The 16337-nt window shown below is 38.6% G+C and overlaps 1 protein-coding gene across 1 annotated transcript in view; it reads left to right on the forward strand.

The window, feature by feature from the left end:
- Window positions 1–1421: 1421 nt before the first annotated feature.
- C1H5orf51 (chromosome 1 C5orf51 homolog) overlaps window positions 1422–16337 on the forward strand; it is a 34186-nt gene continuing 19270 nt past the window's right edge. Inside the window, exons 1-2 of the mRNA XM_036741219.1 lie at window positions 1422–1756; window positions 4353–4459. Of these exons, the coding sequence (XP_036597114.1) occupies window positions 1651–1756; window positions 4353–4459 (213 nt within the window). The 5' untranslated portion in view covers window positions 1422–1650. The remainder of the gene's footprint in view (window positions 1757–4352; window positions 4460–16337) is intronic.

The raw sequence follows: 16337 nt of genomic DNA on the forward strand, positions 1-16337 counted from the left end.
ATGTTTTTCTAGTGCCAGCTAGATGCAAGGCAAGAATGCTTTACAGTTTTTCCTTGTTTCTTGAACCAGACTGTAAGCTCTTAGGAGTCCGGGATAGTGTCATATGCCTACCTTACAGAGTTGTAGTTAAGAAAGAGCCTTGTAAATCTTAAAGTGCAAACATAAATATTAATATTACTCTGCTTTTGTAATTGTACAGAGCCTGGCACATGAGACACTCCAGAATACCCAGAAGAATTCGATAAATACTTGTTGATGACCAGAGTTTGAATCTAGCTTCTAGTATTGACTAGCTGTGTGACCTTGGACAAGTCACTTAACCTTTCTCAGCCTCAGTTCCCTCATCTGTAAAAGGTGCTATCTGTAATAGCACCTATGTGGCATCTACGGTGGAAGTGGATAGAGCACTGGTCCTGGAGTCTGGGCAAGTCACTTTGAGCTCTGTCTGCCTCAGCTTCCTCAACCATAAAAAAAGGAATACAATAGCAGCCATCTTACAGGGCTGACGTGAGTATTAAATGAAATAGTATTTGTAAAGTGTTATCACATTGTCTGCCACATAGTAGATCTTTGAGAAATCAGTCCTTCCTTCTTTCCTTCCTTCCTTTTTTTCCTTGTGAGGATCAAATAAGATATCATAATGTAGTGCTATGAAAATGAAAATGGTTATTATATTTTATGTAATTCTGTACAATACTTTATAATTATTATTATTATTACTACATATTTAGGTCTACACCTGCTCTGAAACTTAAGAGTGCTGCCCTGTTTAAGGGTTGTAAGGATCCTAACAGCACGGTGGTGCAGTGGATAGAGTGAAGGGCAATGGATAGAGTCAGGAAGACCTGAAATCAAATATGATCTCAGACATTAGCTCAGAGGCTAATTTAATTGGTTTGCCTCATTTTCTTCATCTGTAAAATTAGCATCTACCTCCCAGGGTTGATGTGAAGCTCAAAGGAGATACTAGTTTTAAAGCTCTGAGCACCGTGCCTGGCACACAATAGCGGCTATATAAATGCCATCATCATCATCACCATCATCATCGAGAGTGTATGGCTCTTTGCAAACTAAAAGCGCTACATTTCAGTTATTATTAATAATAGTGGCTATTACTGAGACTGAACAGGGCCAAGCATCCCTAATTGGAAGTATATGTACAACTGGTCTCATAGCACACTTCCTGCCGGGCCACTGGACAACTCAATGCTTTGGCGGAAGACCACGCGGTCTCCCACCCGCTGGGAGTCAGCAGCAGCCCGTCTCCCTCCTGGTGTTTTTTTCTGGGCCAGCGCTGCCTTCTGATAGGCTCAGGATTAAGGTGGGGCTGGGAACGGCTTTCTATTGGTGGAGAGGAGAAGGCGGGGGAGAGGCGTGTCCTGGCGTTTCCGCCCTTCCCGCCCTTCCTCTCTGCTTCCAGTGTCCAGACGCCCCCAGGGCTTGCGTGGTGTGGGGAGGGAGAGGTAGACGTGAGGCGGGCTGGGCTTGGCCTTCTCTAGGATTCGGTCCAAGTTTTCCTTTCTCCTCCTCCTCCCCGTCTCCGGCGCTCCTGGCCCTCCCCTCTCACGCAGATCAGGTGATCCTCGTTGGTCACCGCCCCTGCCGCGTGACGGACTCACGCCGGGCGCCCCTTCTGAGCCTGGGGGCGTCATGGCGGCCGTCAGGGAGGGCTGGAGTGTGGCCCGCCTGGTGGGAGGACGAGGGGATCGGGCCCTGGCTCGCCTCCTGCCGCTCCGCGACGCGGCCGGCGGAGACGGTGAGAGGCGGGGGCGGGGAGAGGAGCCGGAGACGGGGGATGAAGCTGGGAGGGGTGGGGAGCCGAAGGACGACTGGGCCCTGGCCGAGGGAGGCAAGGGCTCGCACGTGGTCGGGGAAGGAAACCCCGCGGAGGGCGCCACCCCCCTGGCCGTGTGACCTTGGGCAAGTCACTTACCGTTCTGGGCTACAAAGGAAGGGTTTGGTCTAGATCAGGGGTTCCTAGGCAGGGGTCCACCGAGTGTCCTTGGAGTTGAATGGGGAAATAAATGCAATATAATTGGTTTCTCCTTTAAGTGTGTGTGTATGCAAAATGCACAAATTTAGAAAATCCACCTCAAATACTCACATGGACCATTTGTGCCCGACCTGCGGTAGAGCATTCTGAGCTCCTTTTGGTCTGATCAGCCAGGGTCGGACACACTTACCTTCCCCCCAATATAGCGATGTCATTTTGGTCTTCTTCCAGCATAAGGACACCAACCCTGTGTGTATGTGTGTGTACACATATGTATATACAGAAATATACACAAACACATATGCATGTATATGCATGCACATAATTTATACATTTTATATATATAAATTGTTTCTGTACGTAAATTTTATTTGTGTATGTGCTATATAAATAAAATTTATATAAAATATTCATCTGTGTAAGTGCACATAAATATATGTATTTATGTATGCATATTTATATAAATAGGGCAGCTAAGTGGCGCAATCCTGGGCCTGAAGTCAGGAAGACTCCTTTTCCTGAGTTCAAACCTGACTTCAGACACTACCTGTGTGACCCTGGGCAAGTCATTTAACCCTGTTTTCCTCAGTTTCCTCATCTGTAAAATGAGGTGGAGAAGGAAATGGCAAACCACTCCAGTATCTTTGCCAAGAAAATTCCAGTTGGGTTCATGAAGAGTGGGACACAACTGAAACTATTCAATAACAACAGTACACATATATATGTCTATGTATACATACACGCACATAATTTTGTGCATTTATAAACATTTTAAAAAAGGGTCCCTAGGTTTTGCCAGACTGCCATTGGGGTTCATGACATCAAAAATGTCTAGAATCCCTGATCTAGAAGATTACTAATATGCCTTCTTTTCAGATCTAAGATTCTATGTACCCATCCAATCCACTTGTCTTTAAATGGGAGTGGTAACTCAGGTTAGGCAGAAGCTAAGACCAGATGAATTGTGGATTGAGCTGGAAAGGACTTTAGAGATAGAATTAAACCCCTTCATTTACTGATGGCCTTTTCTCAATCCTCAGCACAGTGCTTGCACATAATAAGCTCTTCATAAATGCTGACGAACTCACTCCAGTAGGTACCACATAAATGTTTAATTGTTGAATTCAGTAACAGTCAATACCTGGCATCAACAAGAATAGTTTCATTATTATAGTCTACCGATGATGTTTTGCAGAGCTGGAAATCAAATTGTTTAAAAGAAAGCAGGAAAAAAAAACTTTTTCATTTTATTATAGGAAGGCTGAAAAGTCTGTTTCAATGGATCATATATTTAAGCTCTTTTTCCAATATGGTTCTAGATTGTTTATTTGAATTTATAAAAGTTTATCCAAAGTCCAGTACAAAATTGCTTTTATTAATAGAAGTCCCGTACTAAATTGTTTTTATTCTGAATTGTTACACATTTATGTATTATATCAGCTCATGTTGGTAATAATGCATTTCATGTTGTATTCTATGTTTCCAAAAGTTTTTCTGTTTCCAATTTTTAATCACAATGAATATTTCAAAGATGTCAAAATGTGTAACAAAGGAAGTCATTAATGTAACTGTTTATGTCCAGAGATAACATGGGAACCACTGGCTGCTGGACTTATTCTTGCCTTTTTCCTATCACTCATCATTTACTGTGAGAGGCCCATAATATCTATTACATTTCATTCCTGGGAATCTTGGATGAATGGACAGGGATATACAGAATAGGAAGAAAAGGAACAAAGTAAGGAAGTGTTAAGTTAGGAAAAGGAAAGAAAAATCAAGGATAAAATGTAGTGAAAATACGCCTGTATTGGGAGGGGCATCACAAAGGCATTTTACTAATTTGTTTCTCTTAGACTTTGATGAAAGGAAAAATGCTTACATTAAAACTAGAAAAGAGGTTAATAAAAGTGCTGTGTGTGTATGTGTGTGGGTGTGTTGTTTGTGCTTATCTCCTAAGGAAATATGGAAATTCAGTAAGGCTTTTTATTTGATCATCTATGGCCTGTCAGAAGATGGTTGAGTTTTAAAAGAAAATTAATACTTTTAAATTGAAACCTCCAAATGTATATAATTATTTCTATGATTACTAAACATTTTAAAATGAGACAATAGTATAAAAGAAAAATTGCAGAAAAAACACCAGACCTACAAGAAAAAGCAAAGTTTGGAATGTATCTAGCGTTTTGCTACCAATATTAGCTGTAAGGTACATGGTGGGATTACTGGTAGACCTATTACAGAAGATAAAGTAAAAAACAATATTTTGGGGAGAATAAAGGGAAATAATTGGGAACGTGTGGTTTTTTTATTGTTTTGACAAAGATACTGAATAACCATTGTACTCATTTGTTTTTAACAGATATATTTTTAATTCAAGCTTCTACTTCACTCAAGAAATTAAAAACCCTTTGTAAAGAAGATGAAGAAAATGTGAATCCATCAATTCTTATAAAGCTTTACACACAGGTAGATTAATTTGTTGAAATAATCTTGTGTAGGAAGCTGTGTGTGTGTATGTGTTTGATGAAGCTAGTTAATTGGTTAAAATTTATGTTCCATTTAGCTTGTCAAAGTGCTCTTTTTATATGGAGATAGTTCGTTAAGTAGTTGCTAGGGAAAGTGGGGGTTGATGTGGGAAATGAACAAAAGGATAATGTCTAGCATTTTGTGTTGATATAATTCAAACAACATATTTGAGTGGAGAGAGGGGGGAGTTTGCGAATAGCTTTGTCCCAAAAAACCACTCAAAGCATAGAGCCTGGTCTCACTTCCTTCTTTTATTTTTTTTAATTAAATTGAGATTTTTTTATTTTTAGTTTACAACACTCAGTTCTGCATGATTTTGAGTTCCAGATTTTCTTCCTCTCCCTACTCCCCTCCTCCCCCAGATGGCATGGAATCTGATATATCTTTGACATATAACTTCACATTAAACTTATTTATACAAGAGTCAAGTTGTAAAGAGGAATTATGACCAATGGAATGAATCATGAGAAAGAAAAAACAAAACAGAAAAAAACAAAAACAAAAGAGAAAAAAAAAACAAAAGAAAAAAAAAGAGAGTAAATAGTTTGCCTCAATCTGCATTCAGACTCCATAGTTTTTTCTCTGGATGTAGATAGCTCCCTGCATCATGAGTCCTTTGGCGTTGTCTTTGAACCTTGTGTTGCTGAGAAGAGCCAAGTCTATCAAGGTTAGTCATCATAGAATCCCTGTATCTGTGGTTGTGTATAATGTTGTCTTAGTTCTGCTCCGCCCACTCAGCATTGTATCTTGTAGGTATCATGTATCTTCCCCATTTCTTATAGCACAATAGTATTCCATTACATTCATATACCACAACTTGTTCAGCCATTCCCCAATTGATGGGCATCCCCTTGAATTCCAATTCTTTGCTAGTATAAAAAGAGCTGCTATAAATATTTTTGTATATATGGGTCCTTTTACCACTTGTGTGATCTCTTTGGGATACAGCCCTAGAAGTGGTATTGCTGGGTCAAAAGTTATGCACATTTTTATAGCTTTTTGGGCATAGTTGCAAATTGCTCTCCAGAATGGCTGAATCAGTTCACAAGTCCACCAGCAATGTAACAGTGTTCCAATTTTCCCACGTCCTCTCTAGCATTTATGGTTTTCCTGTTTTGTCATTTTAGCCAATCTTATGGGAGAGATGTGGTACCTAAGAGTTGTTTTGATTTGCATTTCTCTAATCAGTAGTGATTTCAAGCATTTTTTCATATGTCTATAGACATCTTTAATTTCTTCCTCTGAAAAGTCCCTGTTCATATCCTTTGACCACTTCTCAATTGGGTGATGACTTGTATTCCTATAAATTTGGCTCAGTTCCCTGTGTATTTTAGAGATGAAGCCTTTATCAGAGACACTAGATGTAAAGACTTTCTCCCAATTTTCTGCTTCCCTCCTAATCTTTGTTGCATTGGCTTTTTTTATGCAAAAACCTTTCAATTTATCATAATCAAAATTATCCATTTTGCATTTTGTAATGCTCTCTATGTCTTGTTGGGTCATGACTTCTTTCCTTTCCCATAAATCTGACAGGTAAACTATTCCTTGCTCTCCCAAATTGCTTATAATATCAGCCTTTATTCCTAAATCATGAACCCATTTTGACTTTATTTTGGTATGTGGTGTAAGATATTGTTCTATGCCCAGTTTCTGCCCTACCATTTTCCAATTTTCCCAGCAGTTTTTGTGAAATAGTGAATTCTTAGTCCAGAAGCTGGATTCTTTGGGTTTCTCAAAGAGTAGATTGCTATAGTTGTTGACTACTGTGTCTTGTGTACCTATCCTATTCCACTGATCCACCACTCTGTTTCTTAGCCAGTAGCAAGTAGTTTTGATGACTGCTGCTTTATAGTACAGTTTAATATCTGGTGTGGCTAGGCCACCTTCCCTAGTATTTCTTTTCATTAATTCCCTAGATATTCTAGACCTCTTGTTCTTCCAGTTGAATTTTGTCATTATTTTATCAAGCTCTGTAAAATAATTTTTTGGTGGTTTGATTGGTATGGCACTGAATAGATAAATTAATTTAGGTAAAATTGTCATTTTCATTATGTTAGCTTGGCTTCACCATGAGCAACTGATGTTTTTCCATTTATTTAGATCTGACTTTATTTGTGTGAAAAGTGTTTTGTAATTGTCTTCATATAGCCCCTGGGTTTGTCTTGGCAGGTAGACTCCCAAACATTTTATGGTGTCTAAAGTAACTTTAAATGGAATTTCTCTTTCTGTCTCTTACTGTTGGGCTTTGTTGGTAATGCATAGGAATGCCGAGGATTTATGTGGACTTATTTTATATCCTGCAACTTTGCTAAAGTTGTTTATTATTTCAGGTAGTTTTTTACTTGATTCTCTAGGATTCTCTAAGTAAATCATCATATCATCTGCAAAAAGTGATAATTTAGTTTCTCCACTGCCTATTTACCCCTTCAATTTCTTTTTCTTCTCTTATTGGTACAGTACCAAATTGAATAGTAGGGGTGATCATGGACATCCTTGTTTCACCCCTGATCTTATTGGGAATGCATCTAGCTTATCCCCTTCACAAATAATGTTTGTTGATGGTTTTAGGTAGATGCTATTTATAATTTTAAGGAAGGCTTCATTTATTCCTGTGCTTTCTAGTGTTTCAAATAGGAATGGGTGTTGCATTTTGTTGAAAGCTTTTTCTGCATCTATTGAGATGACCATATGGTTTCTGCTAGTTTTGTCGTTGATATAATCAATTGTGCTGATAGTTTTCCTAATATTGAACCAGCCTTGCATTCCTGGAATAAATCCTACCTGGTCATAGTGTATTATTCTCATGTAAGTTGCTGCAATCTTTTTGCTAATATTTTATTTAAAATTTTTGCATCAATATTCATTAGGGAAATTGTTCTATAATTTTCTTTCTCTGTTTTGACTCTTCCTGGTTTGGGTATTAGTACCATATTTGTATCATAAAAAGAATTTGGTAGGACTCCACCTATTTTCCCAAATAGTCTGTAAAGTATAGGAATTAATTGTTCTTTAAATGTTTAGTAGAGTTTACATGTAAAGCCATCTGGCTCTGGATATTTTTTCCTAGGGAGTTCATTGATGGCTTGCTCAATTTCTTATTCTGAGATGGAGTCATTTAGGTATTTTAATTCCTCTTCTATTAACTTTGGCAATTTACATTTTTGTAAATATTCATATCCCTATGGTTGTCAAATTTATGGGGGGCATACAATTGGGCAAAATAATTCCTAATTGGTGTTTTAATTTCCTCTTCATTGGAGGTGAATTCACCCTTTTCATTTTTGATATTGGTAATTTGGTTTTCTTCTTTCTTTTTTTATATCAAATTGACCAAAGGTTTATAAATTTTATTGATTTTTTCATAAAACCAGCTCTTGGTTTTATTTATTAATTTAATAGTTTTCTTGATTTCAATTTTATTAATCTCTCTTTTGATTTTCAGTATTTCTAATTTGGTATTTAACTGGGGATTTTCAATTTGTTCTTTTTCAAATGGATATTTTGTTTTTTGGAGAGAGGGGAAGGCAGGGCAATTGGGGTTAAGCAACTTGCCCAAGGTCACGTAGCTGGTAAGTGTGTTAAGTGTCTGAGGCCAGATTTGCACTCAGGTCTTCCTGACTCCAGGGCTGGTGCTGTACTCACTGCGCCATCTAGCTACCCCAATTTGTTCTTTTTCTAGCTTTTTCATTTGCATGCCCAATTCATTGATCGCCTTTTTCTCTCTTTTATTCATGTAAGCATTTAGAGATATACAACTTCCCCTAAGAACTGCTTTTGCTGCATCCCATAAGTTTTGGTATGTTGTCTCATTATTGTCATTCTCTTGAATGAAGTTATTAATTGTTTCTCTGATTTGTTCTTTGGCCCACTCATTCTTGAGAATTAGATTATTTAGTTTCCAATTAATTTTTAGTTTATTTTTCCATGGTCCTTTATTACAAATAATTTTTATTGCCTCACGATCTGAAAAGGATACTTTTACTGGTCCTTTGAAAAGGACTTCTGCCTTTCTGCACTGGATTGTGAGGTTTTCATGCCCTAGTACATGGTCAGTTTTTGAGTATGTGCCATGTACCACTGAGAAGAAAGTATATTCCTTCTTCTCCCCATTCAGTTTTCTCCAGAGGTCTATCATATATGCCTTTTCTAAAATTCTATACACCTCCTTAACTTCTTTCTTTTTTATTTCTTGGTTACATTTATCTAGTTCAAAGAGGGGGAGGTTAAGGTCCCCTATTATTATAGTTTTGCTGTCTATTTCTTCCTGTAACTCCCTTAACCTCTCCTCTAAGAATTTGCACGCTCTACCACTTGGTGCATATATGTTAAATAATGATATTGCTTCATTGTTTATGGTGCCTTTTACCAGGATATAGTGTTTTTCCTCATCTTTTTTAATTAGATCTATCTTTGCTTTTGCTTTGTCTGAGATTAGGATTGCTACCCCTGTTTTTTTTTACTTTAGCTGAAGCGCAATATATTCTACTCCAGCCTTTTACCTTTACCCTGTGTGTATCCCCCTGTTTCAAATGTGTTTCTTGTAAACAGCATATTGTAGGATTATGGTTTTTAATTCATTCTGCTATCCTCTTCCATTTTATGGGAGAGTTCATCCCATTCACATTTACAGTTATGAATACTATCTGTGTCTTTTTCTCCATCCTATTTCCTCCCTGTTTATGCTTTTATTTTTCCCTTCTCCCTTCCATTCCTCAACAGAGATTTGCTTTTGAACGCTGCCCTCCTCAGTTTAGCCTCCCTCTTGATTCCCTGCCCTTATCTGACCTTTTTCCCCTTGCTATTTCTTCCCTCCCTTCTGACCACCCCCCTCCGTTTTCTTTCTCCTTTCCCTTCCTACTGCCTGTAGGATGAGTTAGATTTCTATACTTATCAGGGTATGTTATTCCCTTCTTGAATGAAATACAATGAGAGTAAAGCTCAAGTATTGCTCTTCTCTCCCTTCTTTCCCCCTACTATAATATGTTTTTGTGCCTCTTCGTGTCATGTAATTTACCCTTTTCTACTACCTCCTTACCTCTTCTCCCAGAAACATCCCTTTGTATCTCTTAATTATATTTTTATCATTATATTAGTTATTTTATACTGACACCCACAGTCTATGAATATCCCTTTCAGATGTCATAATAACTGTACTATTCCCAAGATTGACATATGTAAAACATATATAAAACAAAATAATCCTATATAAGGATGTAACTAATTAGCCTTATTAACTAGGGTCTCCCCTCCCTCCACTTCCCCCCTTGTTTACCTTTTTATGTCTTTCTTGAGTTTTGTATTTGAAGACCACATTTTCCGTTGAGTTCTGGCCTTTTCATCAGGAAGGTCTGGAATTCCCTTATTTCGTTGAATGTCCATCTCCTTGCCTGAAAAATTATGCTCAATTTTGCCGGGTAGTTGATCCTTCGTTGTAGTCTAAGCTTTTTTGCCTTTTAGAATATCATATTCCAGTTTCTCTTGTCATTTAATGTAGAAGGTGAAAGATCCTACATGATCCTTACTGTAGTTCCATGATATTTGAATTGTTTCTTTCTAGCTGCTTGCAGTATTTTCCCCCTCACCTGGTAGTTCTAAAATTTGGGCATAATATTTCTTGGACTTTTCAATTTGGGATCTTTTTTAGGGGGTGATGGGTGGATTCTTTTGATGACAGTTTTGCCCTCTGGTTCTTGGACCTCAGAGCTATTTTCCTTAAGGATTTCTTGGAAGATACTGTTCAGGCTCTTTTTTTCATCATGGTTTTCAGGTAGACCAATAATTCTTAGATTGTCACTCCTGGATCAATTTTCCAGTCAGATATTTCACATTTTCTTCTATTTTTTCATTCTTTAGATTTTGTTTGACTGATTCTTGATGTCTCATAAAGTCATTGGCTTCTACTTGCCCAATTCTAATTTTTAATGTATTGTTTTCTTCCTTTAGCTTCTCTATCTCCTTTTCCATTTGGTTGATTTTACTTTTCAATGAGACATTTTCTCCATTTATATTCTGATTCTCATTAACCATTTTGCCAGTTTTACTTTTTAAAGATTTTAAAGATTTTATTTTTTAAAGATTTGTTTTCATCAGTGATTTTTTTTTCCATTTTTGCCATTTTCTTTTACCTCCCTAATTTGGTTTTTAAAGTCCTCCTTGAGTTCTTCCAGGAATGCTTTTTGGTCTGGAGACCAGTTCACTTTCCCTTTTGAGGTTTCAGATGTGGGTATAGTATCCATGCTGTCCTCTTCTAAATTGGTATTTTGATTTTCCCTGTCTTACATAATACGAATCAGTCATCTTTGGCTTATTAGTGTGTTTTTTCATGTTTTTTTTTTCCCTCCTGGCTTCTAAAGTGGATCTCTGTTTCTGGTGTTCATGTGGCTCTGTCCCCAGTTTCTTGTGTTGGAATCTGTGGGCCTGCTCACTGGCTTTATGTGCTATGGCCTCTGGTTTTTGTGAGGTGTGAGGGAGGGGTGGTCTGGCTCCTGCGAGTCTCCTCTTCCACAAGACTATTCTACAGCATGGGTGGTCTCAGCTGTTGTCTGTGCTGGTGTCTGCCACTTCCCCTGGCTCTGCAAAGCCATGTCTGGTGTCCTGGCATTGACGTTAGTTAGTTCCACCACCTAGGGCTCAGTTACTCTTGTTGTTCTACTGAGGTGAGGGCTGCTGGGACACCTCTCTTCCTGTACTAGTCTCCTTCTGCCACCACAGGAAGGGCCCTCTCCCCAACTTCTCTCGCTACTGAAGCCCCACTTCTGGCTCCTCTGTTTCTCCTGAAGTAGTATTTTCTGGGTTTGTTCAAGGGAGGGATGAGAGCCATTTTACCTGGACATCATGGCTTCCAGAAGTTCAAGAAGGTGAGTTTCAAACCTTTAGATTGTGGGTTGGAGGCCTCCAGGCTTGCTGCTCCTGTGGCCACTCCAACAGACTCTGATCCTGGGCAGAGAGGCCTAGGGCTCAATAGCGGCCATAGCCAGTACTTCTGCCCTGGGCCTGTTCCTACTCTGGCTTTTGGCTCACCCAACGCTCTCCCAGACCTGCGTGCTGGCTGGATTCCTCTACTGTTCCTGGTTGGTTTGCTCTGGTACCCTTGGGCGTGCCTGGCGCTCCTGCCACTCTTAGTCTACTAGTGGCTTCCAACTCTCTCATATCTGCTCAGATTTACTTTTTTAGATGTATCCGACAGAATTTGTTATAGAGCTCTGGTAGTTCCTTCTTTTCACAGCACCATCTTGGCTCCACCCCCCCCCCCAACCCCACTCTTGCTTCCTTCTTGAAGAAGCTTTAGTATCTCTCCAATAATATACAAAGTCCTCTGGCATTTAAAGCCTTTCACATTTTGGCTCCAATTTAATGTCGTAGATATATTAATTTCCTCCCATAATTTTTCTTCCAGCTTGTGTGGGTCAAAAGACCACTGACTCAAGTAAAAAAAACAGAGGTGTCTCAGTTTCTCAAGGCAGGGAAAAAAAAAAAAACAAGGTTTGTTGATCAAATCTCACGAGAATTGGGCATCTCTCACTACCAGGGCAGAGAGAGCAGTGAGAAGCGGAAGGCAAGCAGGGAGATATATACTCTTGTACAAACAATTCTAAGAAATGGCACCCCAGAGGCTGGACCCCTGTCCCCATTTGTGGAAACAAGTGGCTTCACAATCTAACCAGGAATAAGTTTTTACCCAATACAAGCACAGAAACTACAGAACTACCTTATAGGGAAACTTTAATGCTAAGAGGGCAGTTTGTAAGTAGGCTGGGGAAGGGGAGAGGGGAATATCATCTGGTTTCCCCCAAAATCATATGATTTACAGGAAAACAAAACTCAGGCCTGGTGAGGTTCACATCCTAACTAAATTTGTGCTATCTCTATTTGAATATTGCCTTGCCTGAGTTATTCATAGGGAAGCTTTCACAATCTTGTATTCCACTCACAGCTGAGGTAACATCTATAAATCTAAAGAAGGAGAGGGAGAAAGACATTCCTAAAGGCTAAATAATCAGATTTCCACAGACTCAAATTTATCCCATTTCCCTTTTCTCTAAATATTGATTCTCAAACATTTTAGATATAAATACATATATATATACATATTCCCTGTGAAGCCATCACACTTTATTCTCTCACTACCTCACACAAGCTAAAGTGGCCCCTATTTGCTGTTCCTTGTATATTCCATTCCATCTCACACTTTGCCCCTGTTACTGGAATGTTCTTCCTCATTTCTACCTCTATTCAAGTCTCTGCTCAAATATCACCTCCTACCTGAGGCCTTTTCCTATCAATCAGCCAGTCAGCAATCATTAATTATCACCTAATTAAGTGCCAGACATTGGGCTAGGTGCTAGGGGAGGGGGGGAGGGGGATCGGGGAATGGGTAACGGGTAACGGGGAATAGGAAATGGGAACGGGGGATGGAGAATGCCTAGCAGTAAATGAAACTTCCCTACTTGCAGGGGGCTTATGTTCACTTTGAGGAGGCAACAAAGACATTTACAAGCATATAGAGAATAAATAAAAAGAGAAGAAATACAAAGTTTATTTAATAAAGTTTGAAAGGGAAGGCACTGGCTGTTAAGGAGATCAGGAAAGGCTTAATGTAGGAAATGTGTAAGGGAAGGAAGAAAAGGATTCTGTGAGGAAGAGATGTGGAGGAAGTGCATTTCAGGCATAGAGGAGGAGGGCCAGAGAGGCACTGAGATGGAAGGTTGTTGGCACTGTTCCCACCCAAAATTGATTTGTTTTTATTCGTAAAACAATACTTCACCTGCCTACCTACCTGGGTTGTGAGGATCAAATGAGATGTTTGCAAGAGATTAACATGTAAGGTGTGCCAGCTGTTACCATCTAACCTGACCTGCTTACCTTTACAAATGAGGAAATGAACATTTAGTGCTTAAGTAATTTGACCAAGGGCACATTGTAAGCAAATGCTAGAAGCCGTTGTTCAGCTGTATTATGCTACACCTCTTCACAAAGTAAGAAGTTTTTTGTTTTTTTTTTTAACCTTATGTCAAGAAAGGGAGATACATAAGCAGATTACCTTAAAATCAGACTGTGGAAGGTATCCTAGAATTCTACTAAAGCCACGTGTCCATACCTAGAATAGAGAGCAAATGACCCAGAAACTTTTTATAACATTTTAAGTTTTAGAGTTGCTTACCATGGAGCATTCTAATTGGTTTGTATATAAGTTTAGGGTTAGAATAAGATACCAAAGAAGTAAGACAAGAGCAGAAAGGGAAGACACATTGTATCAAAGGAGTTTTTTTTCTGCAAAAGATTTGTCTGTAAAAAATATCTGTACTGATCTTTAGTTAAAATGTGTTTTTGTAAATTTGACTATTTTAATCCCTTTTATATTTTTTAAAGTGGGTGGGAAATTCAGGGCTATGAATCTATGGGGATTTGAGTAGAAACTGTATCTAGACCCTCACCACAGATGCTGTATCATTGCTTTGGCAAGGTGTTTGTGGTGTGCTACTCAGAGGCAGCATACCTAAATTGCAGGAGTTCATTTGTGAATGTGAATCAGAACCCCTCAAAGATGAATAAATATTATGACCATAGGATTTAGGGTTGAAAGGGACCTTAGCAGTCTTCTAGTACCAAACTCCTAATTTTACAAATGAGGGAATTGAGACCCCATGAGAAGTGACTTGACTTACTGAAGATTTTATTTAAAATCATGTCTTTTTGACAAAGAAGGAAACCATAGTAGGATGGTTAGAGATTATCCAACCAACCATCTCTCTCATGCAGAAATACCCTCTATGATATTACTGACAAGTGGTTATTCAGCCTTTGCTTGTTTCCCCATAATTTCTACTCAGTGCTTCTATTTCTGGAACTACACAGATGGTTTTTATCTATTTTCTTTGTGACAGCTTTTTAATATTAAGATATCTGTCACATCCCATGCTCTGCTTTGGTCTAAAGATAGTTAATCCTCATCTGTTATGGTTTCAACTCCCCTCACTATTTAGTAACAATCATTTGTTAAAAGTGTCAGGTACTGAGATTGGCACTACAAGAGCAGAGATGAACAATAAAATTATTTTCTGCTCTCGAAGGGTTTATATTCTACTGAAAGGATGTGATGTGTCCACAAATAAATATAATGCAAAGTAAGGTGTGATATTTGTGAGTAGAGGGAAGGAGAGATCCAGACAAATTGTTCCAAGAAAATTTGACAAGGGAGAAGACATTTTCAGTTAAAGGAATAACCCTCCTTTTTGGAGGAACTGGCAGGATTCTAAAGGGTGAAAGTGAGGTGATGTATTTGGCAGCCAGTAGTAATGCCCAGAATCTGGAGACAACTTGACAAATTCAATGAACAGTAGTATTCCAATTTAGCTAGAAAGTTAGTAATCTGCAGTAAGACCGGAGAGGTAGGTTGAAACCAGATAATAGAAAGCCTTAAATGTTAGGCTAAAGAGTTTAGGCAATAGAACTAATGAATGAATTTAACAAGAAAGTGACGTATATTAGAATTTTTAGCGTTAGGAAGATTATTTTGGCATCTGTAGTAAAGAAAGATTAAAGCTACGGGATGACACCTGGAAGCAACAAAATCAGTTAGGAGATGTTTGAAAGAGCCCAGATGAGAAGTATGAGGGAGGACCTAAAACTGGGTCGTGGTTTTGTGGTTAGAGAGAAGAGTACAGGTGGGAGAGCTGTGGTGATAGAATTGACAAGGCTTAACAGGTGCAGATGTAGTGAGGTAAAGAATGCCCAAGATATCTTGGGTTTTAAGCTTCAGAGAGTGGTGGCAGTGTCAACAGTAGAAATAGGGTTAGGGAACATTCAGTTTGGAAGTTTTGAGGCATAGGTAAATATATCTTCTATTGATGGTTGGAAAGTGATACATACTATGTAGGTAGCTATCATGCTATGTGGGAGGATTGTTTAATTGTCTTCAAGGAAGATGTTTTATGGTGTTTGTTGAGAAGCGACTGTTGTGTCAAAAGAATATTGATTTTTTTTAAAGGAAGAGAAGAGAGCCCAGCTCAGAGCCTTGGGGGAACACCTGTATTTTGGGAAAAGGTGGAAGAGAATGAACCAGTAAAGGGAGTTCAAGAAGAAATAGTTAGATCGTTGAGATGAGGACCATAGAAGTCAAGGGGAAGAAATAGTATCCAGGATTTGGGGATAGTCATGGGGGTCAAAAGCTACATGAGGGTCAAGGAGGGTGAAGCTTCAGCAGAGGCCATTGGTTTTGCAATTAAGAGGTCACCAGTTTTCTTTTGGTAGCAGTTTCACTGAAATGGAAGCTTGATTGCAAGGGACTGAGGAATAAATGGGTAACGAGAAAGTGGAGACAGTTCTCACCTGTGTATGCGTAAACAGGAAGATATACAGTAATTATCTAAATATAAGTATTTGTTTCAGTTTTAATTCAAAATATTTTTCTTTTAAGTAAAATAATCACAGATAAAATGTTTCATTAAAGACCGAACTGTCCAAATCTTGACTAAAATTTAGAACTTTACATTTCTCCTTATATTCAGATCCTTTCCTGAAAAGGAGAGAGGCAGTGATAGAAAAAAAGAAAGAAAAAAAAAACAGGGAGAGAGAGAAGAGGGGAGAGAGATTAAAATTAATGCTACCCAAATCAAAATGATCTGAGAGTGTAAAGGAAAGAACCCTGGATTTTAATATGACCGGTTGGACTTACATAGTCTTCTAAGGTTCCATGCAGTGCTAAGTCTAGAATCCTATGAAAAGTGAGACCAGAGGTGGAAGAGATTACAACAGATAATCAATGGATGCAGAATTACAGTTTTCAAAGATTTCTTTAGAGAGAGAACCATAACCAAAA

Source organism: Trichosurus vulpecula, chromosome 1, assembly GCF_011100635.1.
Source record: "Trichosurus vulpecula isolate mTriVul1 chromosome 1, mTriVul1.pri, whole genome shotgun sequence".
Lineage (NCBI taxonomy): Eukaryota > Metazoa > Chordata > Mammalia > Diprotodontia > Phalangeridae > Trichosurus > Trichosurus vulpecula.